General features: G+C 52.1%; 11 protein-coding genes across 11 annotated transcripts; 4 read left to right on the top strand and 7 right to left on the bottom strand.

Annotated features, from left to right (window-relative positions):
• Positions 1–1508: 1508 nt before the first annotated feature.
• Positions 1509–2648, bottom strand: J7T55_001035 (NAD(P)-binding protein; the record flags this gene model as incomplete). The annotated part of the gene is made up of 1 exon (XM_053140311.1): positions 1509–2648. The coding sequence occupies one exon, from the start codon at positions 2646–2648 to the stop codon at positions 1509–1511; it is 1140 nt and encodes a 379-aa protein (XP_052996682.1).
• An 827-nt stretch (positions 2649–3475) lies between these two features.
• Positions 3476–5719, bottom strand: J7T55_001034 (endoglucanase-5; the record flags this gene model as incomplete). The annotated part of the gene is made up of 6 exons (XM_053140310.1): positions 3476–3673; positions 4001–4666; positions 4958–5110; positions 5162–5190; positions 5373–5409; positions 5657–5719. The coding sequence occupies 6 exons, from the start codon at positions 5717–5719 to the stop codon at positions 3476–3478; spliced, it is 1146 nt and encodes a 381-aa protein (XP_052996681.1).
• A 416-nt stretch (positions 5720–6135) lies between these two features.
• On the bottom strand, positions 6136–8106 carry J7T55_001033 (homocitrate synthase; the record flags this gene model as incomplete). Its single annotated transcript, XM_053140309.1, has 8 exons — positions 6136–6482; positions 6548–6650; positions 6713–6753; positions 6803–7256; positions 7346–7671; positions 7772–7844; positions 7923–7948; positions 8028–8106. 8 exons carry the CDS (start codon positions 8104–8106, stop codon positions 6136–6138), a joined length of 1449 nt encoding a protein of 482 aa, XP_052996680.1.
• A 785-nt stretch (positions 8107–8891) lies between these two features.
• On the top strand, positions 8892–12838 carry J7T55_001032 (DNA-directed RNA polymerase II subunit RPB2; the record flags this gene model as incomplete). The annotated part of the gene is made up of 3 exons (XM_053140308.1): positions 8892–11336; positions 11390–12618; positions 12676–12838. The coding sequence occupies 3 exons, from the start codon at positions 8892–8894 to the stop codon at positions 12836–12838; spliced, it is 3837 nt and encodes a 1278-aa protein (XP_052996679.1).
• An 887-nt stretch (positions 12839–13725) lies between these two features.
• On the bottom strand, positions 13726–14109 carry J7T55_001031 (uncharacterized protein; the record flags this gene model as incomplete). The annotated part of the gene is made up of 2 exons (XM_053140307.1): positions 13726–13890; positions 14011–14109. 2 exons carry the CDS (start codon positions 14107–14109, stop codon positions 13726–13728), a joined length of 264 nt encoding a protein of 87 aa, XP_052996678.1.
• A 448-nt stretch (positions 14110–14557) lies between these two features.
• On the top strand, positions 14558–15212 carry J7T55_001030 (vacuolar ATPase; the record flags this gene model as incomplete). Its single annotated transcript, XM_053140306.1, has 5 exons — positions 14558–14560; positions 14629–14667; positions 14724–14757; positions 14843–14952; positions 15051–15212. 5 exons carry the CDS (start codon positions 14558–14560, stop codon positions 15210–15212), a joined length of 348 nt encoding a protein of 115 aa, XP_052996677.1.
• A 208-nt stretch (positions 15213–15420) lies between these two features.
• Positions 15421–17175, bottom strand: J7T55_001029 (uncharacterized protein; the record flags this gene model as incomplete). The annotated part of the gene is made up of 1 exon (XM_053140305.1): positions 15421–17175. The coding sequence occupies one exon, from the start codon at positions 17173–17175 to the stop codon at positions 15421–15423; it is 1755 nt and encodes a 584-aa protein (XP_052996676.1).
• Positions 17176–17534: 359 nt separating this feature from the next.
• On the top strand, positions 17535–18571 carry J7T55_001028 (phosphoglycerate mutase; the record flags this gene model as incomplete). The annotated part of the gene is made up of 2 exons (XM_053140303.1): positions 17535–17574; positions 17889–18571. 2 exons carry the CDS (start codon positions 17535–17537, stop codon positions 18569–18571), a joined length of 723 nt encoding a protein of 240 aa, XP_052996675.1.
• Positions 18572–20680: 2109 nt separating this feature from the next.
• Positions 20681–21665, bottom strand: J7T55_001027 (uncharacterized protein; the record flags this gene model as incomplete). The annotated part of the gene is made up of 2 exons (XM_053140302.1): positions 20681–21006; positions 21578–21665. The coding sequence occupies 2 exons, from the start codon at positions 21663–21665 to the stop codon at positions 20681–20683; spliced, it is 414 nt and encodes a 137-aa protein (XP_052996674.1).
• A 109-nt stretch (positions 21666–21774) lies between these two features.
• On the top strand, positions 21775–22801 carry J7T55_001026 (nadph-dependent d-xylose reductase; the record flags this gene model as incomplete). The annotated part of the gene is made up of 2 exons (XM_053140301.1): positions 21775–21949; positions 22008–22801. 2 exons carry the CDS (start codon positions 21775–21777, stop codon positions 22799–22801), a joined length of 969 nt encoding a protein of 322 aa, XP_052996673.1.
• Positions 22802–22957: 156 nt separating this feature from the next.
• J7T55_001025 (Chalcone synthase) lies at positions 22958–24427 on the bottom strand (the record flags this gene model as incomplete). Its single annotated transcript, XM_053140300.1, has 4 exons — positions 22958–23348; positions 23423–23886; positions 23944–24163; positions 24279–24427. The coding sequence occupies 4 exons, from the start codon at positions 24425–24427 to the stop codon at positions 22958–22960; spliced, it is 1224 nt and encodes a 407-aa protein (XP_052996672.1).
• Positions 24428–24553: the final 126 nt, after the last annotated feature.

The raw sequence follows: 24553 nt of genomic DNA, 5'->3' as shown, positions 1-24553 counted from the left end.
TCCAAGGCGAGCAGTGTACATATTCGAAGAACTCCCTTGGATCTTCTATCCGTGTCCTATCCAGGCATCCCAAACTCCAATAAAGCCTGCGCGCACAGCCAACGAAGTCTTCGTCAATCTCAGTCATCACGCGAAGGTGGAAGGTCAAGCAAAGATGCCGTTGAAATTCGCGAAGCCCCAATGTTGACCAGCTCTATGATCTCCCGAGGTCGTAAAGCGCCGACCTTGCACGGTGGGATCCTCTGGCCCTTTGCATTCTTCTTTCGGAAGCATTATCAGTGCCATTCTCTGTTTCTATTCGGTTGTATCGTATTCTAGACGAGTTGATATCTCGTTTGTTGCATTCGTCTGATCTGCCGCTCATTTTATCGCCATCATCGCAGTTAGCTCGGCTGCTGTCTCGACCATCAGGGTTAAGGTGGGTTGCGTGTAGACTCCTGGCGTGGTTTCTGAAAAGTTCTTCTCGAAATGACGCATTGTGAGATTCCTGATCGTTAAACATCTGCCCTCATGTTGCATTATCGCCGTCCAGTGCTCCTGCTGGCCGCCGACGAGCTAGGTACAGCAGACGACTGAGAGTTCGGTCTTGCAGCCTGAAAACTCCGCTGGGTTATTGGCTGTTGCCTTCCCTTTCCCCTATCTTTCTTCCCATCTTTCGGTTTGCAGGCGAAATATGCTAGTACCGCTGTCTGCTTCTGATTGTATTTCTGTCCGGGCTCCAGAGGTCTGCGTTGCTTGCGACGCTTGTGTTCAGGTCTGATAATTGTGCTCCACAGAAGCTGTCCATCCGCAAGGGTTTTGAAAAACTCGTTGACTAATTTCTGGCCCATGATGGAGATTAAATGCTGTCGATTTTTGGCTGCAAGAAGTTGAAACCTTCAGCCGTGAGTACGTTTGAGTTGATAAAGTGGAAGTGTAAAGTTAAGAGTCGCAAAGCGATAGTCAAAAATTATAAGTAGACATACTGAAGTCTGAGTGATTGATAGTCAAACAAGTCTGTGGTCAACTCTAGATGCATTAGTACGATGTAGTCTTGTGACCAAATATTTTTCGAACCTCTGTGGTCGAGTGACAGCCTAAGGGATGGTCCGGCAATTCGGGTAGCTCAGTTTACTTGGGTTTAAGTTGACTAATATGTCTGGATGCCATCTGATGCTCGCCGAAAGTCCATGACTAGAGTGCTCTAAGTCCAAGTGGCCACATTTCATCAAATTCTATATGCATTTTATTCGGAAAGCCACCAATAAATGTATACTAGAGCTAAGAATCCTATGTGGGTACCCGAGCGTAGTAGGCACAATTTTCGATCGAGCTTGGAATTGATGATCGCAGTCAAGGAAGTCTATTACCGCACAAATTCTATTTTCCTCGCATCTTCTAAGATTCAACAGGAAACTAGTCGACCGGAAGATCTCAAAGACATACGCAGGAGAATCAAGGCGCCGCAATGGCCTGAGACAACAAGAAAAAAGAGAACTCAGACGCAAAGACCAGACTGCACGTAGGATTTAGATTGTCTTCTTAGTCCCGCATTTCTGCTCCTCGTCGACGAACCACTTCCCAGTTCTAGCCAATCCCTCGTCCATGGTGACCTTCGGATGATAGCCTAACACCCGCTTTGCCTTCTCGCCACTCAGCGTGCGCTCAATGACTGTCAAGCGAACAGCTTCCCGAGTGACGATGGGCTGGTCTTTACCGAAGGTACGAATCCACGTGAACCACTCAGCGATTGTTGCTATGAGATATGCAACCCAGATAGGAAGAATCTTGATCTCTTCCGGCTTGACCGGCAACCCAACAGATGCAGCAATTGCTCGCTGGAAGTCCCAGAACGGTACAGACTCCTCATTTGTGATGTTGAAGCTCTCACCATCGACGCGCTTGTCAGGGGGTGGAGGAGACTTGCCCCATGCGCGCAGCAGGGCTTTTGCGGCAAGGATGTGAGCGTCGGCGCAGTTCGATGCGTAGACGAAATCATAGAGGTTCTTTCCTGGGCCGAACTGGATTTTACCCTTGCCCTGTCTGGCATTTGCCACAATCTTGCCGAAGGTAATGGTGTCGCGCTCCCCAAATACTGTCGCGGGCCGCATCGAGACAGTCAGCATCGATGAATCGCCATTTTGACGATTGGCAGCGAGAATCTCTGTTTCGGCTTCCGCCTTTGTGAGAGTGTAGACTCGTTTCTGGGCCGGATATTGAAGGACTGGAAGATTCTCGTCGGCTTTCACTAAATCGGTGACATTATCGTGGATCACGGATGAGGTTGAGGTGTTGATGAATGCGCGGACAGTCCCGATCTCCTTGGCGGCGATAAGTAGGTTCTGGGCGCCGGTGACGTTGACTTTCTTGAATATTGCAGGCTGCTGTACTGTAGATTCAGGGCACGCAACGTGAAAAATAGTCTTTGGCTGAGCCTGCGCGAAAACTTGTTCAACCTGGGAGAGAGAAGAGATATCGCAATTGTGATATTCAACGCCAGCAATACGATTGCGTTGGGTGTCAATGTCGATGACGTGGATCTTGCAGTCCGTTTCATGCCTCAGTATTTCGACAATGATGTGGTAGCCAATGAAGCCGCAGCCACCAGTCACGATAACAGGGCTGAGCGCAGGGCCACCTTCAGTGTCAGCGAGGCTGGTGTCTGCCATAATGGATAGACGGGTAGAGAGCCTTGGAGGGAGCGCTCAATGACAATCGAGCACAGTGAGACGCTGCGACTCGCGAGATGATGGAGGGCACCGCGGAGACGATGGAGCGTTTGGCTGTCTAGATTTCATATTAACAAGTCGGGGAGAAAATTGACAGTTGGGACTCGTTTCATTGGAAACGCGTCCCCGCTCCGGACTGTTGGTGCGCACACGTTGCCAACGCCAGCGGGTCTCACCAACATGTACATTGCCAACATCAAATCGCACCGCCGAGCCCACATCGCAAGGTTGCATTCGTCGGCTCGATGATTCAGTGGGATAACATTGGAACGAACCAACCAATAGATTTTGGTTTCCGTCCCATAATCGGACAGAGTCTGTAACCCAATTCTATGCAATCCGTAATTAGATCAATTTTCTGTGCATACTTCGGAAGGCAATAAATTCTTGAATGTTCTACCAAGAGTCTACACCCACACCTACATTCATGAAGGGCAACAATCATCCGTACTGGTGCAAGCGACACACATCATTCCACTTCGAACCAGGAAGCAGCCTGTATCCATGTAGTTTTCCATAGCTCAAAATGACAAAATCAACTTGATCGAATTATGCAGCCTATCCGAATTACAGGTGTCCAGGAGAACTTTTTGAGCACGCTCGCCTCGGCATCCTACTTCCAGCTCACATTAATACAATTGCGGGGAAGCTTTTACTCGAATAATACCTCTATACTAATATAAGTAACTATCAAGTTTACATGAATAGGAAAAGAGTGACTGGCTTTGGCAATGCATAAGACTTATAAGCATTGTCCATAATACGCATTAGCCGTTGAGCATGTGCTTCCGGACGCGCAAACTGTCGGTCCAGCCCAGCCGCTCCCAGCGCATTGCCCGAACTTGGACTGTGTTGATCCCCCAGAGGTACTTGTTGTCGTGGCTTGCGAGGTCGTTGTGAAAGTTGTTGACGTAACGGCAGGTCTCGACGAAGATGAAGTTGAAGCTGTCTTCGTCGAGCTGAAGCTAGACCTTGAACTGCTACTCGTCTGGGTCGATACCGTCGATGATGAAGAAGAGGGTGCCGTTCCTTGGACGCATTGCCAGTAATCTGAATGCCGAATTAGTGGGTGACTCCGGGGCTGTCAAGAGTTAGAATTTCACATACAGTCGGTCACATAGCTACAATAATATCCAGATGGGCACTGAATTGGTCAGCATGATCCTTTAAACTCGGTATCTCCAGGGGTGAAATACGTCCCAAGTCGAGATTTCCACATCGAAGATCTTCGAGGTCCAAGTCCTTGCAGCATATGCTGGTCGGGGAAGAGAGAATGAAATCGAGGTACGTACAAGCATTGCTACATCCCAAGTCAAGCTATCACACTGTGCGTATGCTGCAGCAGTGGCTGTCGGGGTCGGAGTTGTCCAGGTGGCCGGCGAAGGCGTGACATATTTCGGAAAGCTAGCATCATCGTCCCTAACGCAACCAGTGATGCTTGTGAGCTCCGCAGGACACGAGATCTGAGTGAAGGTGTGCGTCGGGTTGTCAGCGTTTCTGAACCAGTCAAACCTCCAGTCACAGCCTGCCTGAAGCTTGGATGGCATGGTCGAGCACTGAGAGCGGTTCGAAATGCCCCCATATTGAGCGCCCCAGGAACTGCCGAACTCGGTGGTGCAGCCGTCGAATATGCCAGTGCCGCCGCCGGGAATCTGCAGGTCGAATTGGTTTCCACTGAGGTCTCCGCCTGTGTTGACCGACTGTACCAGCATGACTTTGCCCTTGGCTTTCCCGGACGTGAAAGTCAAGGCGTAACAAGCACAGCACCAGCTGGCTTCCGTGCCGCCACTAATAGAGGTTGCTGCGAATCCATACGAGATAAGATCATTGACTGCCCAAGGAGCCTGGTTGGTACATGTAAAAGCTGTCCCACCGCTCTCACAGCCCGAAGTTGCCTCGTAGTTGGAGAGAGGGCTGTCCTTGATGTCGCAGGTATAGGTAGGGTTGGTGACGTTGGCCTTGCCAGGCCACGCACATGAGGGCTTACAACAGTCCCAGTATCTGTGCAATAGTAAGTGGCTGGGTTTCTTAGTATCGAAGTTCTTGGTAATATTTTACCTAGTGGACGAGCCTGTCCCAGATGCTGCGTGAGCAATTCCAGCCAGAATGGCCGTCACAGCTACGGTGCAGATTGAGCGACTCATCATCTCAAATTGGAGTCTCATCTCGAAGCACAAATTTCGCCAATTGGCATGGCAGCGGATTTCTATGTTTCATACGTTTGTCTAAATAGTCCAAGGCTCACGAACCACATGACGAGGAATCCATGCAGCTCCAATCAGGACATCAATTGTGCTGGCACCACGTCCATGTCGAAAGGGGTAATGGCGGGAGGCAAGCCTCCGGTAGGGTGTCAGCGGGAATGACAAGCCGCCGTGCGCCAAAGAACTGACCATAAAAGCCTGGAATTGGGTCGGATTACTAGTCGAATCCACAAATATTCAAACTCTTACGACGACTTCGGCCCTCTGGTCCGGAATGTCTGCAAAAAGGTGGTCAGGCGCTGGCCGAAAACCATGACTGAGTTCCTCACGCGCCCGAGTATCCGTGAGAGTCACCAGGTTGGACAGCGATATCGAAAGGCTTATCGTCTTTTAGTCTACTTTATACTTTCAAAGTCGAACTTCAAGCTGTTCTTTGAAAAAGGGCGTCGAAAGCCCATACCTCGAAACGCGGGCAATTGCTGTATCCTAGTCTTGACCTAGAGAATAGGACGAGCTTTCCTGCCTCTGATGCCAAATGGCGAGATGAAAAGTCAACATAGAGTTTAATTTGCTTTGATAGTACAAGATCAGGGACCGAATATTGCTCTAGACAGGCTTCCGTGTGATCTGTCGCAGCCAGAGGGTACCGCCCAATCCCACAAAGATAGCAGAGGCTTATCCCATCTTCAACTCTGAAATCCAGCGGTCGCGATGCTGGCTAACAGTATTGCGATTGGCCTAGACTTCCGGTCGGAACCAAATTATGTTGAGGGCGCCTTCCAAGTATGGCCCGTTACGCTGTGACATGGTTGGAATTCGGGGTCAAGGGATTGCAGGAACAAATTGATGCATTTCGACAAAACACGACAACCCCCATCGTGGGACCGATTGAGGCAGATTCAAATAATCGTGATTTTTGATTCCCCCTGACCCATACGCAGATAAATATTTTCCTGGGCAGAATGGCCCAAAGTGTGTCTGCCCAAAGCTGCCCGCTGTCGATAGCCTTATGCTGGATCCACATCCACGAAACTCAAGCATTAGCTTCGAGACAGCGCATGCTACGATCGCTTTTTGCTCGTGGCGGGATGGTGCTCGCCTGAATTCCCCCCACGGCCGCAGTATAATTACATAAAAAACTCACCAACTTTTTTGCCCAACTACCGTCTATGAACAACAACAGCACTGACTCATAATAATCGTTCCCGTCCGAATTCCGAAGTCTACACCTTGACCTTCTTGGCATTGCTGCCGTTGGTCTCCTCGGCAGTGACTTCATCTGATGCTCTCTTCTCGGATTGACCAGCAATCTCTCTCTCGGCCTTCTTGAACTTGGCATGCTCCTCAGAAGTCAAGTCGGGCAGCAGAGGCTGCTGCTTATCTGCGGTGAGGTTCAAGTGGAAAGTACGGATAACGGAGTCGGCGTCATCGATAGCCAGTGGTCTCACGTCGGCCATGGCCTTGACCTTCTGGGTGCACAGCTTGACCTGGTCGTCGGTCATAGAAAGGCCAAGCTGCTCAATACGGCTCTTGATGGCGTTCCAGCCAGTTAACCTGGACGCAAAGTGGACTAAATTGACAGACGCGCATTAATACAGATCCTTGCTAACAGCTTGCGTTGCAGGGGAAACATACCATAGCGAGAAAGACCGAAGTCTTCAGGCTTGAGAATCTCATATGTTGCTGGGTTATTCAGGATAGCCTTGGCGTGGATACCGGCCTTGTGAGTGAAAGCGCACTGCCCATGATGTCAGTTGTCATGAATTAGGAGAGAACAAAATCGGAGCGGGAGAGTCATACGAATCCAGTAATTGGGTTGTTGAATGGCACGTTGATTTGCACTGCTATTGTTAGTTTTGTATCAAGCAGGCCCAAGCAAGGTTGACGTACCTGAGTCGGCCACAAGGTTTTCGAGGTCCTTGAGCTTGCTGAGCTTGTACTTGCTGGTTACGTATTCGCGGTCGGCAACGATCATTCTTGCCATCAGGCCGCCAAGGGTGGTGATGCCGTTGCGCTCACCGATGCCCAGGACCGAGGTGTCCACGTGTGTGGCACCGGCTTCGAGAGCACAGTACGCATTTGCGATGGCACAGCCAGTGTCGTCATGGAAATGGCACTCAATATCACACTTGACAACACCGCGCAGAGTCCTCACCAGGTCGTAGACCTGTCTTGGGGAAGCGCAGCCCACTGTGTCCGCAATTCCAACACGGTGCACGCCAACCTTGTCGACGGCGCTGTAGACGGAAAGAAGATCGACGAGGTCGGAACGGAAAGAGTCTTCGCTGGAAAACCGGACCTCGAGACCCTTGGACTTGACAAACTCGATGACCTCAATGGCAGTCTGTTTGTTTGTTAACATGGTGTCCGATATCGGCCAGGTGCATGGAAAGCCTTTGATCGCCAAAGCCACCGAAAAGCGCCACCACTCACGTTGATGATGTAGGTCATGTCCTTGCCATGCGAATGCTCGCGGAGGTACGAAGATGTGCCAATGACAACATCGAGGCCATCGACACCAGTTTCCACAGCCAGACGAGCATCGTCCATGTGGCAACGGACGTGTGTGAGGATCTTGGCCTTGAGGCCGAGCTTGCAGATGGTCTCGCAGTCCTTTCTCGATTGCTCAGAGGCAGCCGGCGAAGTCAGCTCGATGTAGTCGACGCCGAAGTCGTCGAGGGCCTTGGCGATCTTGATCTTGGTGTCGATGTCGAAGAAGGCGTTCGCGAACTGCTCGCCCTCACGGAGGGTAGACTCGACTGGTGGTAGGCAATGGCGTCAGTGAGATGGGTTCCTCATGCTGGCGAGGGACGAAGATGGGAGATGTGGGACCCCCATGCTCGTTCAATTGTGACTCACTGATCTTGAATCTGGAGACATTACTCAGGAAGTCACCGACGGGCTGGTAGGGGGCGGAACGAGTAGGCTTGGTCTGTGAAGATGACAGTTAGAGCGCCGCACGAGAAAACAGAGGCCACGGCCTGGTGTGGTTCAAAGGTAAAAGACTTACAGGAATAGCTGTGTAACCAGGGTGGGCTGGGACACAAGACATGTCAGTAACAGGCTCTGCACTCTATAGGAAGAGCACAATGGACGAAGCAAAGGTACGACGAACAGTTGTCGGTGCCATTGGTGCCATTGGTACCATTGGTACGGCTCGTGGTGGCCGGGGCGGCGTCTGGAGTAGGGCACATTGTTGCAGCGGACTAGAATGAGGGTATCGAGGGTCCGTCAGTCGGTGTTTGTTGGTTGATGCTGAGGGAAAGAGTCAATTGGGGCAGCCCAGACAGGAGGTGCATATATATCTAGTAATTATTTCCCCAGGTCTTCTGAGTCACCCAAACAGGTCAAAGGCAATGACGAAAAAAAGTTCGTTTGGGGGAAAACCAGGCATGCTAGTATAGTGGGGCGCCCCGCGAAATCAACTGTGAGGGAATGCACACTTCCGGGAGCTGCATACTATGGTGCAAATGCTGACAGGGGTCCTCCACCAACCGGATGTACCTTCGTACCTCCGAGGCGGCAACGCACTTGGCCAAGTCCAGCCTAGTGCCCTGCCCGACACGGCAGGCCTGGGCAGGACAGCTCCAGACTTGACCGCAGCAAAACTTCAAAGGCGACGTGCCTGGGAATGCGAATCCACTGTCGCCCCCCATCTCGACTACCATCAACCCCTCAGCTTCCACCAACCGCGTCGCGACAGGACTGCCTCTGGTCATCCGTCCTTGTGCACCTTCTTTCAACATCAGAGGATATCTTCCTGGTGTCCCATTTGATGAGGTGAAGCTCTGCGCGTCTTGGGAGTTGATGCGCCCGAGCTGCCTGGTGGTGGGCAGCTATTTCTAAGCACAAGCACGACCGCTTCGCGTTTCCTCAACCCACCGACCGCGCCATCGAAGACCATCCGTACGGCGAAATACTCGACGGTCACCCTCCACCAACTTAAAATCACCAATCCATCACTTCGGACAACGTCGACATGGCGGACTACGGTGAGGATGTTTGGGAGAACGACTATGACGAGAACGAGGAGGACATGGAGGATGAGTCCATCACCGCCGAGGACTGTTGGACCGTGATCTCATCCTTCTTCGCCAAGAAGGGTCTCGTGTCGCAGCAGATTGACTCTTTCGACGAGTTCGTCACAACGACTGTTCAGAGCCTGATGGACGAATACTCCACCGTCAGCCTCGACCAGAAGCTACCGCCAAGCGACGAACCCGAGCCTGCGCGTATGCGCCGATACGAGATCAAGTTTGGCCATGTCCTTGTCACCCGTCCCAACGTCACCGAAGGTGATGGTGCAGTCAAGAACCTTTTGCCCTATGAATGCCGCGACCGGAATCTTACCTACTCTTGTCCCATTTACGTTCGCATAACAAAGGAGGTGAAGATCGCGAGAGAAAAGGAAGTCCCGTATGACGAGATGGACCCAGACCAGCGCCAGCACTACGAGGAGACTCAGGAACGCCCCACGACCATAGTATGGGAGATGGAGGAGTCCGAAAAAGCAGGCGACAAGAAGAAGACCGGTCCTGAGCATTTGCGAGACATGGTGTACATTGGAAAGATGCCCATCATGGTCAAGTCACAGATTTGTCACTTGCGCAACGAGGACGATGCCGGCCTGTTCCTACTGAATGAGTGCCCTTACGATCAGGGTGGTTACTTCATCATCAACGGCAGTGAAAAGGTGTTGATCGCCCAGGAGCGGTCTGCAGCCAACATTGTGCAGGTCTTCAAAAAGGCCCAGCCAAGTCCAGATCTGTACCATGCCGAGATTCGAAGTGCGCTGGAGAAGGGCTCTCGACTCATCAGCTCCTTGACCTTGAAGCTCAAGGCCAAAGGCGAGACAGGACGAGGCGGTTTTGGCCAAACCATATCCACCACGCTACCGTACATCAAATCCGACGTTCCGATCGCCATCGTGTTCCGAGCGCTCGGTATGGTCAGTGACGAAGACATCCTGAACGCTGTCTGTTACGACCACAACGATACCCAGATGCTGGAGATGCTGCGACCTTGTATTGAGGAAGCATTTGCTGTACAGGATCGTGAGGTTGCCCTTGACTTCATTGGCAGGCGCGGGAATAACGGTCACCAAGTCGCCAAATACATTCGTATCAAGAACGCCAAGGATGTCTTACAAAAGGAGCTGTTGCCACATATCGCCCAGACCGAAGGTTGCGAGACGAGGAAGGCGTTTTTCCTTGGTTATATGACTCACAAATTACTGCAGTGTGCTCTCGGTCGGCGCGATACCGACGACCGTGACCATTTCGGCAAGAAGCGATTGGACTTGGCTGGACCACTCCTGGCAAAGTTGTTCCGAAATATTGTCAAGAAGCTCACAGGCGATCTCATGGCCTACATGAAGCGATGCATTCAAGAAGAAAAGGGCTTTGACCTCACACTTGGTATCCGTCACGGCACTTTGACCAACGGCCTCAAGTATTCTTTGGCGACTGGAAACTGGGGCGACCAGAAGAAGGCTATGAGCTCTACTGCTGGCGTCTCCCAGGTTTTGAATCGCTACACCTTCTCCTCCACGCTCTCCCATTTACGGCGCACAAACACACCCATCGGCCGTGATGGAAAGTTGGCCAAGCCGCGTCAACTGCACAACACTCACTGGGGATTGGTCTGTCCAGCAGAAACCCCCGAAGGTCAGGCTTGTGGTCTTGTCAAGAACTTGTCGCTCATGTGCTACGTGAGTGTTGGAACACCAGCAGACCCCATCAGAGAATTCATGATCCAGCGGAACATGGAGGTACTGGAAGAGTACGACCCTGCTTCAAACCCATTCGCGACCAAGATCTTCATCAACGGCACGTGGGTTGGTGTTCACCAGGACCCAAAGCACCTCGTCAGTCTTGTCCAGGACCTCCGACGCAAGAGTATCATTTCCCACGAGGTCTCCCTTGTCCGTGACATTCGTGACCGTGAGTTCAAGATTTTCTCAGATGCTGGCCGAGTGATGCGGCCTTTGTTCGTAGTAGAGCAAGAGGACAACCATGAAACCGGCGCGATGAAGGGTACTTTAGTGCTCAACAAGGAACACATCCGGCGTCTCGAGGCTGATCAGAATCTGAACCCGGCGGACGACGAGTACTTTGGCTGGGACAGTCTGCAGCACAGTGGCGTCATTGAGTATCTGGATGCCGAGGAAGAAGAGACGGCGATGATCTGCATGAGCCCTGAAGATCTTGATGAGTATCGAGAGGCAAAGAAGAGGCCAAAGCAGACCGAAGAAGAACACCACCAAGAGAAATTGGACCGCCTCAATGACGACTCGACGGATCTGAACGCCCGGGTCAAGACAAAGATCAACACTGACATCAACATGTACACCCATTGTGAGATCCATCCAAGCATGCTTCTCGGGATTTGTGCAAGCATTATTCCGTTCCCGGATCACAACCAGGTCAGTGTCTGCCCCATGGATTCGTATCTGTCCACAGCTAACGTACCATGTAGTCCCCGCGAAACACCTACCAGTCGGCTATGGGTAAACAAGCCATGGGCTTCTTCCTTACCAACTACTCTCGGCGCATGGACACGATGGCAAACATTCTGTACTACCCTCAGAAACCTTTGGCGACAACGCGCTCCATGGAATTCCTCAAGTTCCGAGAGCTTCCTGCCGGCCAGAATGCGATTGTAGCCATCGCCTGTTACTCGGGTTACAACCAAGAGGATTCCGTCATCATGAACCAGAGCAGTATTGATCGCGGCCTATTCCGAAGTCTCTTCTTCCGTTCTTATACCGACTCGGAAAAGCGAGTGGGCATCAACGTTGTCGAGTCTTTCGAGAAGCCGTTCCGCTCCGACACACTCCGATTGAAGCACGGCACATACGACAAGCTCGACGATGACGGAATTATCGCACCCGGCGTTCGTGTCTCCGGTGAAGACATCATCATTGGAAAGACATCGCCGATCAACCCTGACAACCAAGAACTGGGGCAACGGACTGCACAACACGTCAAGCGAGATGCTTCGACTCCACTTCGAAGCACAGAGAGTGGTATCATCGACTCCGTCATCGTCACGACCAACCAAGATGGTTTGCGCTACGTGAAGGTCCGTGTTCGTACCACTAAGATCCCTCAGATTGGTGACAAGTTTGCTTCTCGTCACGGTCAGAAGGGCACTATTGGTGTTACTTACCGTCAGGAGGACATGCCCTTCAGTCGGGAAGGTGTTGTGCCCGACATCATCATCAACCCCCACGCTATTCCGTCGCGTATGACAATTGCCCATTTGGTCGAGTGTCTCTTGTCCAAGGTGTCGACCTTGAAGGGAATGGAAGGCGATGCAACGCCCTTCACCGATGTCACTGTCGACTCTGTCTCTGACCTGCTTCAAGCGCACGGATATCAGTCACGTGGCTTTGAAGTCCTCTACCATGGGCACACAGGGCGCAAGCTCAAAGCTCAGGTCTTCTTCGGCCCGACATACTATCAACGTCTACGACACATGGTGGATGACAAGATTCACGCCCGTGCTCGCGGTCCGGTGCAGATCATGACGCGGCAGCCCGTAGAGGGTCGTGCCCGGGACGGTGGTCTTCGTTTCGGAGAAATGGAACGTGATTGTATGATTGCTCACGGTGCCGCAGCCTTCCTCAAGGAGCGTCTGTTCGAGGTGTCAGATGCATTCAGAGTCCATATTTGTGAGATCTGTGGACTCATGACGCCGATTGCGTAAGTGCATGCCCCTAACTGCCTCGGTGTGAGAGCTCAAAGCTAACACGTGCATAGAAACCTTACCAAGCAGTCCTTCGAATGCCGGCCCTGCAAGAACAAGACCAAGATTGCGCAGGTGCACATTCCGTATGCTGCCAAGCTACTTTTCCAGGAGCTGGCAGCTATGAACATCGCCTCGCGCATGTTCACTGATAGGTCGGGCGTGTCCATCCGATAAAAGATCGCTGATATACACCTACGAGTTACTTGGCTCGGTCAGCCGGTCCGCCTCCGCTGCGCCGCTGCGACAACGGACGGATTCATGCCCATCTTACTGCACTTTTCACATCAGATTGTCCCAAGGTTTCGCGTATACGGGTGGTTGAATTGCATGGACAACGGCGTTGAGGCTTTCAGTGGGAGCTACCATTATAATCGAGGCGGGGTCCACGTCATCTTGCTCAGCGTTGCGTCGTTGGAGGATGCGTACTGCTAGACAGGAAAACTGAGGGAGGTAACAGGACTGGTAGCAAGGCTGTCCTTGAATAGAAGCCACCAGAGATCGCCGTCAACAACAAGAGTGATGGACAAAAATGGAGTCGCCTCTGGAGGGCGGACAGAACTGACGCTCAAAGGAAGGAAGGCCCATCGTGGTGCAAAGGAAATATACAAATGACAAAAAATGATACCAATTGAATTAGGATCCTAGACCCGATTTATAACGCAGGCAACGCAGGCCCTGAGTCTCAGTAAATTGTTTGTGCATTGCGTGACATGTGTGATATTTACATGGAGTGGTGGACTATTGCCGCATAACTTCATTCCCCAATTGCGGGCCGAACATAAGAAGATCTACAGTGTTCATCAACCTTGCCCATCGGGCCTCCTCTTCAGCGAGGCGTACTGAGTGGAGATTTTGCATCCTCTCTAGAACACATCTTCTTGGGCTGTATAGATGCTTGCGTGTGCACGTAGGGCTTCAAGAGCTAAGCAGACGCTCTCGCGGGCATCTTTCGCTCGGTGCAGCCAACGGCGAGTGCCTCGTCCTATCTTGACGGGGCATATTGGATTCTTGTTCCTCGTTAAGCCCGCGCCGGGCACGGCGAAATCCAAGCACCTTGTTGGCTACCTCTTTGCACCCTGTTGGCCCTGTACGTCCTCTATTGAGCTCCGCACCGTCTGCTCCTGCTTGTACTCGGCCTCCAGCTGCTTCTGCAGGTCGAAGTCGAGCTGTCTCTCGCGCTTGATGCGCTGCTGCTCCATGTCGCGGACGACGCCTTGGTGCATTGCCTGTTTCGAGCGGGACGGAATCGTCAGCGGCCGGAAGGAGATATGGGAAAAAGGATTTCAAGAATTGACGAGAAGAGTCCTCGGGGGGAGCATAGCGGGGTGCGAGTTGTAGGGACATACAGCTTTCTCGGCTTTCTGCTGGAAGTGGACGAAGACGATGGTCGACACGGCGAAGAGGGACGTCCCAGCGAGGGCGATTTTTGAACCGCGGGAAGCCATTTTGTCAGAGAGAGAAGGCTTATTACACAGGAGGGAGAGATGCAAAAATAGCAGGCTATAATATCATCCTGAATAATTGGCGATCCGCAACAGCTCGAGGCGCATCTCAATCGTAAGAGGTCTCGTCTTCGGCGTGAAGCTCGAAAATGCGTGCAGTCAGTAAAACCGAACTCCGTCATCAAGCCCCCCCCCCCCGGCAGGCAACTTGCCGGGTCTGCTGGGCTGATGCCACAAGCTTCCCGCTGGGGGAGCTGTCCCAGGGCCCATCATCGCTTGGCGGTGGCCTTCGACTACCTAGGTCATAATCGCCGCAATCCGCCCAGCAACCCAACCCTCTGCCTTTCGAGTTCAACCTTCCTTCACAACGACCCGGCGATAGACCCTCTTGACAGCTTATTGGATACCCCTTCATCTCCCGCTTCTTAAGTTCCTCGAAACATCCTCCAGCATGGTCAGCCAGGCTCCGCTCTCCGGAACAATTGCGTGGGACAGACGATGCTAACAATAGTAACATGGCAGTCCGCCCAGAACTCGGCGGGTATCCAGACCCTTCTCGAGGTATGACTAGCAGTGTCAAGTGACCCGATTCCATTCTTGGCTGACAGGAGCTACAGGCCGAGAAAGACGCCTCCAAGATCGTCCAGAAGTGTACGAAAGCTCCAACACACCCCCTCGTGAAAGCCACGGACGACGACGACCTGAGTTGAGCTGACCGAGACTGGGTGACACACAGCCCGAGAGTTCAGGACGAAGCGTGTCAAGGAGGCCCGTGACGAGGCCAAGAAGGAGATAGAGCAGTACCGGGCATCGAAGGAGGAGGAGTACAAGAAGTTCGAGGCTGAGGTACGGACGCAACCCGAAGGACGTTGTTCCTCACTGTCCCCCTTCTCTACATAATCACACGGCGAAGCATGACTGACGATCCGTGTGAATGGTTGTAGCACTCGCAAGGAAACAAGAAGGCCGAGGAGGAGGCAAACAAGGAGGCCGAAGTCAAGATCAAGGAGATTAAGGATGCCGGCAAGAAGAACCAGGACAAGGTGGTCAAGGACCTGCTGAGCGCCGTGTTCGACGTCAAGCCCGTGCCGCCTACCAAGGGATAGACCTGCAAGTCAGTTTGGGTTTGGGAACGTCCGGCAGATGACCTGTGGGAGTGAGGGCCAAGATGTCCATCAGGCCGTACAAGCATGATGGACGTCAGGCTGGCATTATGCATTGTACGAAGAAAGAAGGGCACAAGACACTGTTTCGTCGGCTGCGTACGTGCGCCTGACTGTGATGCATTATTCGAGCAACCTGTGGTATCATAAATTATAAAAACTCCATCAACGTCGCCAACATCTCTGAGGTGTCCTTGCCGTCTTGCGACGCCTTGTCGTCGATGGCGTCCTGCCGCTCCTGCAGCGAGGTCTTGACGACCTCAAACGTCTCGTCCCGGTCCGCAAGCAGCGCCTTAATTTTCTCCCTGGCCCCATCGTCCTCCGCGATGAGCCACGCCAGCACGAGGTCGATACTCTGCAGCAGGAACAGGCCCGCATCTAGCCGCCGGAAGAAGCGCTCCTCCTCTGGGTCTGTGTCCTCCTCATCGGCGGGATCGCGCTGCTGCTGCTCCTTGCGCATCGTCTCGTCGACCAGGCGCAGACGCGCGGAGACGTCCCTCCGCAGCTTGATGAGCTTCTCTGTCTTCTCGAAGTCCTTCTCGACGAACTTGACGAGCAGCCGTATCCGCTCTGGAGAGTTGGCGGGAAGGAGCCGGAGCATCCACGAGAAGATGCCTACGAGGTGTTCTACCGTCGCTTGGTTGTTGTCGCGGCTCTTCTTCATGAACGTCGTGAACATATTCTTGAGCCCGCCGGCCTCGACCAGCTTTTGACACACTTCCGTCCCAGATGACCCACCTGCCGCGTGGTCGAGCACTCTCAGTGCGGCGGGCTTGCTCTTCTTTCCCTCCTTGAGCATGATCAGACACAGCTCGATTCCCTCGGCCTCAATAAACTTTGTCTTGCCCGCCGGCTCATTGACGATGCACGTCAGGGCCTCGAACAAATTCTCCATGTACTCCTCCTCTTGGCCCTTTTCCGGGTCCAGCTTTCGGTATGCGGCCAACAGCTGCAGTGTGACATCTACTGCGTCCTTGTCCGCCAGCTTCCTCCGGTTTACTGGTGAAGTCTGCACCAGAATTGCTAATATCTCTGCCGCGTACTGCTTATTCTGTGTGATGGGTCTCTCCTTCTTTTGTATCCTCGCCAGCAGCCACTTCAGCAGGCCGTCGTCCTTGGCGATCTTCTCCGCCGTAGCCACCTTGGAGCACAGGTTCTCCACCACATTGAGTGCGTGGTATATGCCGTTGCGGTCCGCCTCGTCGTCCGAGTCCTCGTTGAGCCGCTTCAGATTGCTCACCAGCAGTCCCACGAGGTCCGCCTCTAGCAGCGAGTCGACGAGGGCGTCCCACTGCTCCTCCTCGGCGGCGACGTCCTCGTCCGTCAGTTCGCCGATGATCTCGATGGCGCCGATGGCGATGTCCATGTTCTCGTGCGCCAGCAGCCCCACCAGGCTCCCCACGGTTCCCAGCCTGGCGAGGTCCGGGTACAGCTCCGGGTGCTCGCCCAGGATGCTCAGTGCCTTGATGTCGGCGTCGAGGTCCGCCTCGCTCTGGATGAACTTGGCGGGGTCGTCCTCGTACTTTGCGCGCTGCGTCGCGTTCTTGTTGATGCGCTGCTCGAACTTGAGCGCCGTCTTCTTGAGCCAGGACGCGTCGATCCTCTCCTCGGGCAGGTCGTCGCCTGTCTCGTTGATGTAGTCTAGCGCCCTCGACTCTTGCGCCGTCACGCCGCCGCCAAAGAAGCGGCCTTCTTCATCGTCGCCATCTTCTTCTCCCTCGTCGGGAGGCATGGCCGGGCCATAGTCGCCGTCGTCATCTTCGCCGTCTGGTGGTGGCAGGGAGGGGCCTGCTTCGGTGTCGTCGTCGGCATCGTCTTCTACGTGGGCATTGCGGCCAGGATTTGTGGAGAGTTTGGCTGACTTGTAAACTTGATCTGTAGGTAAAAGCGATCCTGTCAGTGTCATAGGCCTGAGATAGTCGGGTCAAGAGCTAGGCACTTACTAGGGTCACGGAGTGGTTCAGCCTTGCGTTTGCTGGGCAGGCCCTGGACGGAACTTGGTTAGACGAGTTTGCATGGCACGAGGGCAGTGTTGATCTGGAGCTTGCCTTGAACAATTCGTCAATGCTAGTCATGGTGAAACGGTCTGGTCGTGCCTGACCCAGCGCTCTGGGAGTGACGAGTGGCTGTTGAATGTATGTTTTGTCTAGACTTAGAGCTCCAACTTTTTGGCACGCAACTTGGAGCTGGCTCCAGGACGGTACGACTGTTCGGGGGTTAGCACTGTCCGGCCCCGAATCGGCGCCTCACCTCACCGGTCTCTGTATGCACAGTCCGCTCGGGGCGACCCCATGGCGATTCATCAGTCATTCTTTCCACGGATGAATTTAAGTGACGCCTTTGTCTTTACCAAAGTTGAAGGGAAAGAGTCACTCTTCCTCGCTTTGTCCGTCGAGCTCCTCAAATTGCGCACGTTGCAATCACATAGACTGTGAACCCGTTTTTAAGAAATATCGCTTCCGCTCTTACACAGCGCTTACGACCAGTAGACGACTCATACTGAAAATGCCTCCCACAGTAATCCTCGTTAGGCACGCCCAAGCGTTGCATAACGTTAATCATAAGTACCCTTCGCCATCTCCAGTGAAATATGAATACTAGCTAACAGCGTCACACAAGACTACACCATTTTCGACCCTGAACTCTCGGAACTCGGCCGGCAGCAATGCCAACAACTAAACCAGAATCTCCGTGAGAAGCTGCTGAAGGATCTCGACGTCGGCCTCATCCTGTGCAGCCCCATGCGACGCACCTGTGAAACCACTATGCTGGCCCTCGGTGATTGGGCTGCCGAGAAGGGCGTACCGATCCAGGCCCACGCGGGCTGGCAGGAAAACTCGGCCAAGCCGTGCGACACCGGCTCACCCATTGCCTCCGTCGCCGCCGAGTTCCCCAAGATCGACTTCAGCCACGTCGACCCCGTCTGGCCCGACAAGACCTCGCCCGCCGGCGAGAAGTACTCGTACGTTAAGAAGCACCTGCTCGCCCGTGCCCAGTCCAACCTTGAGGACCTGTATAACCGCCCCGAGAAGGCCATTATTGTCGTCTCCCATTCGGGCTTCCTGCGCCAGGCCGTCACGGGCGACTGGTACTTCAATGCTGATTACCGGATCTACGACTTGGTTGAGAGGAAGGATGGCGCGGACAAGTTCGAGGTGAAGCAATGGGATCTGACGAAGAGCGGCCACGGTGGCATGGGTTGGAGCTGGGATGAGCTCGTGGAGATTGGAGTTGGGCTCCCTGAGCATGCTCTCCCTCCTACTGATGAGGAGCCGTTGCCTTCTGGTGTCAGACCGAACTAAGAGTTTATAAAGGATTGTATCGCTTCTTGACCTGCTCAGAGACTTGTCCTCGCCTGCTTGCCCTGGTTAAAGCAGATCTGGATTTCATTGATAGATGCTAGACATGCGAGAAGAATACATGCGTTGCTTCAGTCATTATCCACGCCATTTGAAGTTTTTGTAATCTAACAATATATATCAGCTGTGTTTCTGTGCTTGAATATCACCAGATGATCACGGGATTTGCTGGCCTTCAACTAAGACAATGACATGTCCGCCTGCCTTTGAATAGAACAAATTAAATATGCATAGCTATACAGGTGAATGGTGCAATACTTCACCAAGACTGGACATAGACCCTTCTACCGCATCAAGTTGAGCCTCCTGTCACACACTCTCGAACTGTCTTTCACCAGGCAGGCTCTACATGAAGGTTTGTCTCAACTTAAAGGGAGGAAAATGAACCCCTGGGATCATTTCAAAGTATATTAGACGATTTGATCAATGAAGTACCCACGGAAGTCTGAAAATGGTGGGGAGCCCAACTTGACTTGCCTACTTACGTTTTGAGGCATGTGGCGTAATGTGTCTCATTTATGCAACCCTGCTCGCCCAGATCACTAGACGATATTGGTGATAATAGAAACTATCGATAGTCTTATAAATCCAGAGATGAGAGCCCCCAGTGCATTGCTATTACGGGACCGCGTATCGATGCTTACAGGAGTCTAAAAACAGTCCAGGGCGACGTAGTCTTGTAAATTACTGCTCGCATGGATCTGTATCTCAAGATGGTCTGTTGCGGGTTGGCGTTGCACCTCTGATACATCGTCTGCAGCCTTTGTTCTCGAACGTTGATCACAAAGACTGTCAAAAATGAAGTTGCGGCAGATGTGTCAAGCGAAGGGAACTGTCACACGCAGAGACAATGGGAAGGATTGTATGAAATCAATCTATTGTCATCCCAACAACAATGTCAATTCTTACAGCATAAAATATGCTTTGCTTGTCTGCCCTCATGTTCGTCTCTGACATTGAAATAAATTGTCTACGTTGAGGAACAGCATACTGCTCACACATCTTCCTACAAGCCAATTTTGTGTCAGATCATCATGTCTCCTTTACCAGCGACTACCGGTGCTAAGGATCTCCTTCAAGATTCAGCTGAGGTGCAAAGAAGGTTCAAGCGTTGGAGGTTGAAGAGGAGCTCCAAAGGTCGCCTCCAAAAGGACAATTCAGCTCCGCTGCCTTTTCCTCAGTATGTTCACAACACTGAATCCGGCGCCGACCAAGCACCCATCATCACAGTCACGACAACTAAGGGCATAACTCTGTTCTTGCATGAGAACGTGGATTTTCGGATCATGGTAGTTAGTAGATTGCTGAGGAGAGCTGTTAAGCGACAGGAGATGAGAGGTGAAGCCAGGCCTTCACATCATTGAAGAAAGACACACTTTTCCCACTCCCTGCAGGCTCCATTGGTGTCGTATAAAATACAGTGAATTTTTTGATCAATATAAATTTGATCTTATACCATAATGATTTCCTTCATCAGCTGACCTAAGAACATTGAAGACCAATATGGAAGAGGTCTAATGTGCTTCAAATGAGAAGTCGGGAACAAAGAGATGCGAGGAACATGAAAAATGACAAATGATGAATTTTTCAGACTAGGACAGTGATATATATTCAGTAAGCGCCATTGGAACGGTCTTGAAGCTTGAAGATGAAGAAATGACGGCGGTAGAGAAATAGATTCGGTCAGATAATGGAGCTGAATTCCAGGGACAACATGGAACACAAATGAATACTTGTGTCTCTGGAAATCGCTGCCAATGATCTCGGCTTGACATTTCCTTTTTTAGTAATTATTACTTCATTGGAATCCATTTGAGAAACAAACAACTAGGTCTTTTGAGTAGAGATGGGTGATCACTATCACTGCAGAGTGGAAATGGACAATGTTACGGGTATGAAGAAACTTCTTTAGCCAAAAACAAACGAATGCTTTCTACGGTAGTAATTTCATTATGAATTTACTCTGGGCATATAATCAATTGCAAATTATACAAAAGACTTACTCCAGCGCTTGAAAAGAGAGATGGCGGATTTTCTACATGCTTTACTTACCTAGATGTTCCCATTCTCATCACAAGTAATATTCTCTCCATCAAAAACGTAAGCATTTTTGCAAACATAAAGGATCTGCAACTCACCTGGTGACATGGAATCACCGCATAGGAAAATGCTCCGCAGCCCCACAAGGTCGTAATCAGTGATGAGGCCCTTCCTCCCGAGGTCCGACTGGCTCAGAGCGAAGCTCATTTGCACCATATACCCTTTGTTGACCTTCCTAAGCTCTGCGCCGCCCCAAATTGAGCCCAGCCAGCATTGCGTAGGCTGCGGATGGGACGGCGAGACAAAGACCGTTGTTGCGCTGGCGGTGATTGTGATCGCTGGTGGATTTAGCGTGACAGTGCTGCCAGCGGTATATGTTGTGGTAGGCAGAGGGTGTGCGTAATCTTGACCTTGACCTAGCAATGAGATGAACATGTGAGGGAAAATTAAATAATTCTTCACAAGGTCAATACAAATTTCACATTGTCAATCAGATTTATTGACGAGGTTGATCTCTTTGTCGCCTAGACAAAGGAAATAAGTGATTTTGCACTAGTATGTGAATGACAATGCTTGGTGAACTGTCTTGTTAGCAAATTATGTTCAAGAATTCTGGATACAATCAAGTAAGGCAAAAACTTCTCCTCTGGAGCTTAGCTATTGGTAATTGTATCTCAATGGCGAATATGGGTTTTCAAGCTGCTCGCATTTGGAGACACGACCCCGAACGTGTTCTGACACTGCGCGGCTGGTGCACCCGTTCGGGACCTAGAGCTGGAGAAAAGCCACAGACGCGATCAGCGGTATGCAGTCTGAGCAAGACAGTCAGAAGATTCATATATTTTGAGGGAGGGACATTCGTGGTGTGAAAGCTCTCAAATCCTTGCCCACGTTGACGTGACGTCTCACTGGAGGGCCTATCCGGCCGCGTATCGCCGATCTTCTTGAGCGACCCCTGGACTGCGGGGCCCAGCCCATGATTTGGCGATGATGCCATCGACTTTCCATATGTCTCTTTGCTCAACGATCCCCTTCCAGCACATCTCACCCAGTGTTTCTTACACTATCTATTCAAACTCGATCGGTCGTTACATCAGTCAAACAACATGGTAATCAAGAGCATTCTCAGTGCTGCACTGTTTGCAGCTGTCTCAGTGGCACTAGACGACATCCCGGCTCTCGGTCTGGGCACTTGGCTTTCTGACAGAGACAGCGTCCCTCACGCCGTCGAATTCGGTCTGAAGAATGGCTACGAACACATCGATGCAGCCTGGATCTACCGTGCGTACTTATAGGCAATCTATTCCATCGCTGGGCGAGCTGACTTGATTCATGATAGGTAACGAGGATAAGACCGGCAAAGGGCTGGCCGCAGCGGATTTGCCTCGCGAGGATATTTGGGTGACAAGCAAGCTGTGGAACAACGCTCACCGAACGGCCGAGGCATGGGGACAGATTCATGAGACCCTCACCCATCTGGGTCTCGAATACTTGGATCTCTACCTCATCCATTGGCCCGTGGCTTTTCTCCCCGACGAGGGTACCAAACTCGATAAGGAGACGACCATTGTGGATACCTGGAGGACTCTAGAGAACCTTGTCCGAGCCAACCTCACTAGGCACATTGGTATATCCAATTTCGCAAAGAAGGATGTTGAGACCATCCTCGATATCTGCGATATCTGCCCGTATGCCCATGAGTTCGAGACGCATCCCTATCTCCAGCAGCAGGAGTTCGTCGACTTCCACGACAAAGTCGGGATCAAGGTCATTGCTTACTCACCACTCGGCAACACCAACCCTACGTACGACAGCAAGCACGGCAACCTCGAGCCGCTATTGAAAGACTCCTTCTGGACGGACGTTGCCGAGAAGAAAAACGCAACTGCCGCGCAAGCTGTGCTGGCTTGGGGGATCCAGCGAGGAACTATCGTTATTCCAAAGAGCACCTCGGAGAAGCATTTGACGGACAACCTCGGAGCTCTTGACATCAAGTTTACCGACAAAGAGCTGAAAGAAATCGCCAAGCAAGACAAAAAAGCCCGCTTCAACAATCCCAGCAAGTCATGGGGCGTGAAGTTGTTCGCCGATTTGGACGATCACTTCGATGACCTGAGAGAGGATGAGCTTTGAGGGTTTTCAGCTGAGCCGTTGGCGTTTTATAATGTTGCACGGTCACCAAAAGTTCAAAATTGAGGCATTGAAATTAATTTCATTCGCAGTCTGAAGGCCGTCGTCGAGCAGATTGTATTTCTAAGCAAGATGTATGTTCCTACAAAAGATAATTCTCTAGTCACTTTGATCGTTTCCCAAAGAGCATCTTCTCAGAACAACCATCTCCACATTAATTCCCGGTCCATATGCAGCCGAAATGATGTGGTCTCTTCCCGATCCCGCTGGAAATAGCTGGCTTAGCACAGCAAGGACCGAGGCGGAACCAGAGTTGCCCTTGGTTCTGTAAACTTCATTTGTCACTCGGACGTGGTGGTCCTCCAGCCCAAGCATCTCTTTGATGCCGTCGACTATGACAGGTGATCCGGGATGCAATGCCCAGTCGAAATCGGAGGGGCCCAAGCTCGAATCTTCCACAAATTCGCGGTAAGACGCCAGCATGTCTGGTAGCAAGGCTTGAATTGCTTTCTTAATATGGTTAGCCACGACACCCCTTCCCAGGATTGTCCTGTAACCTAATGCGATGGTCAGTCAATCATGATACGTCAGTTTGCTCGAGAGGATGGCTACAAAGATGGCTACATGCCATTAGGATCCGCAAAGAAGCCCACATCCGCATGCGTATTGGGAACAACCATATTCTTCCAGTTGAGGAGCTGAAAGCATCCCTTGCCCCGGCCCCGAACCTCCCCACCGTCCAAGCCGATGGGACATAGCCTCTGGTCATTACATAGCACAAAAGCGCCGGCACCGTCCGAGAGCATGGTCGCAGCCGGACTCAAGGCCGACATATCTGTGCTGCCCTCTGCTGCGGCGAGGTCGTAGCGGAGCATCGCCGTGCAGATCTCGCATGTGTATGCCAGGACCCGCGCGGGCTGGCCCCTCATCGTCGCGGCGCCGGCGGCATTGGCTGCCGCGCGCATGAGTGACAGCCCGCCGGAGCAGCCCACGCCCTGTAGGAGCGTGCTGTCGACCGTCGGCGACAGGCCGAGCTTGCTTGCGACAAGCACGTCATACCCCGGGCACCCGTGGTTGGTAGCCGTCACCTATAAGCCAGCTAAGTCAGTGGCCAAGTCGTCAAAAGGCTCATGATCTCGACATACTGCAACAGTGTGAGTAATGTCGGCTGCGGTGCAGCCGCTCTCCCGCATCGCCTTTCTGCAAGCGCGGACGGCGAGATCCACGCCCGCTTGGCGAAAGAAGGCGTCTATGGCGGTCATATCCGGCAGTTCGGCCTGACATCCGAAGCCATTGTCGTATGAAATGGCTGATGGCCGCTTCTCAATGGTTGTTTTCCTACTAACCTCGAGAAGGTTTTTGAGTCTATTATATGGGAAATCATATGTCAGGGCCAATATCGCGAAACAAGGCGGATAAAATACGCTTGTTCCCGAATCATTGACGCTGGCTTTCAACAGTGAATGAGTGTCAAACTTACCCTGGGGTTTTCACATCATAAAATCGGGAGGCAAACTTTTCGAGGCGCTCCGGATCAAGCGAGTAGGGAGGGAATTGTGAAGCAATTCCAGTAACCCATAGCCCCGGCGCCGCTGGTTTGCCGTTGGTCGCTCCATTGGTCGTCGACATCGTCCAACCGGTAAATAAAAATAGAACAAGCAGCGTTACGGCTCGGCTCCACGCTACATCTACACCTTCTCTCCGCGTACATGATAGTCATGCCAGGAACGGACGCTACACGTATGAGTCTTATAC

The sequence above is a fragment of the Diaporthe amygdali genome (assembly GCF_026229845.1).
Source record: "Diaporthe amygdali strain CAA958 chromosome Unknown NODE_6_length_1560011_cov_65_102424, whole genome shotgun sequence".
Classification (NCBI taxonomy): domain Eukaryota; kingdom Fungi; phylum Ascomycota; class Sordariomycetes; order Diaporthales; family Diaporthaceae; genus Diaporthe; species Diaporthe amygdali.
This window is presented reverse-complemented; position numbering and strand designations above follow the sequence as displayed.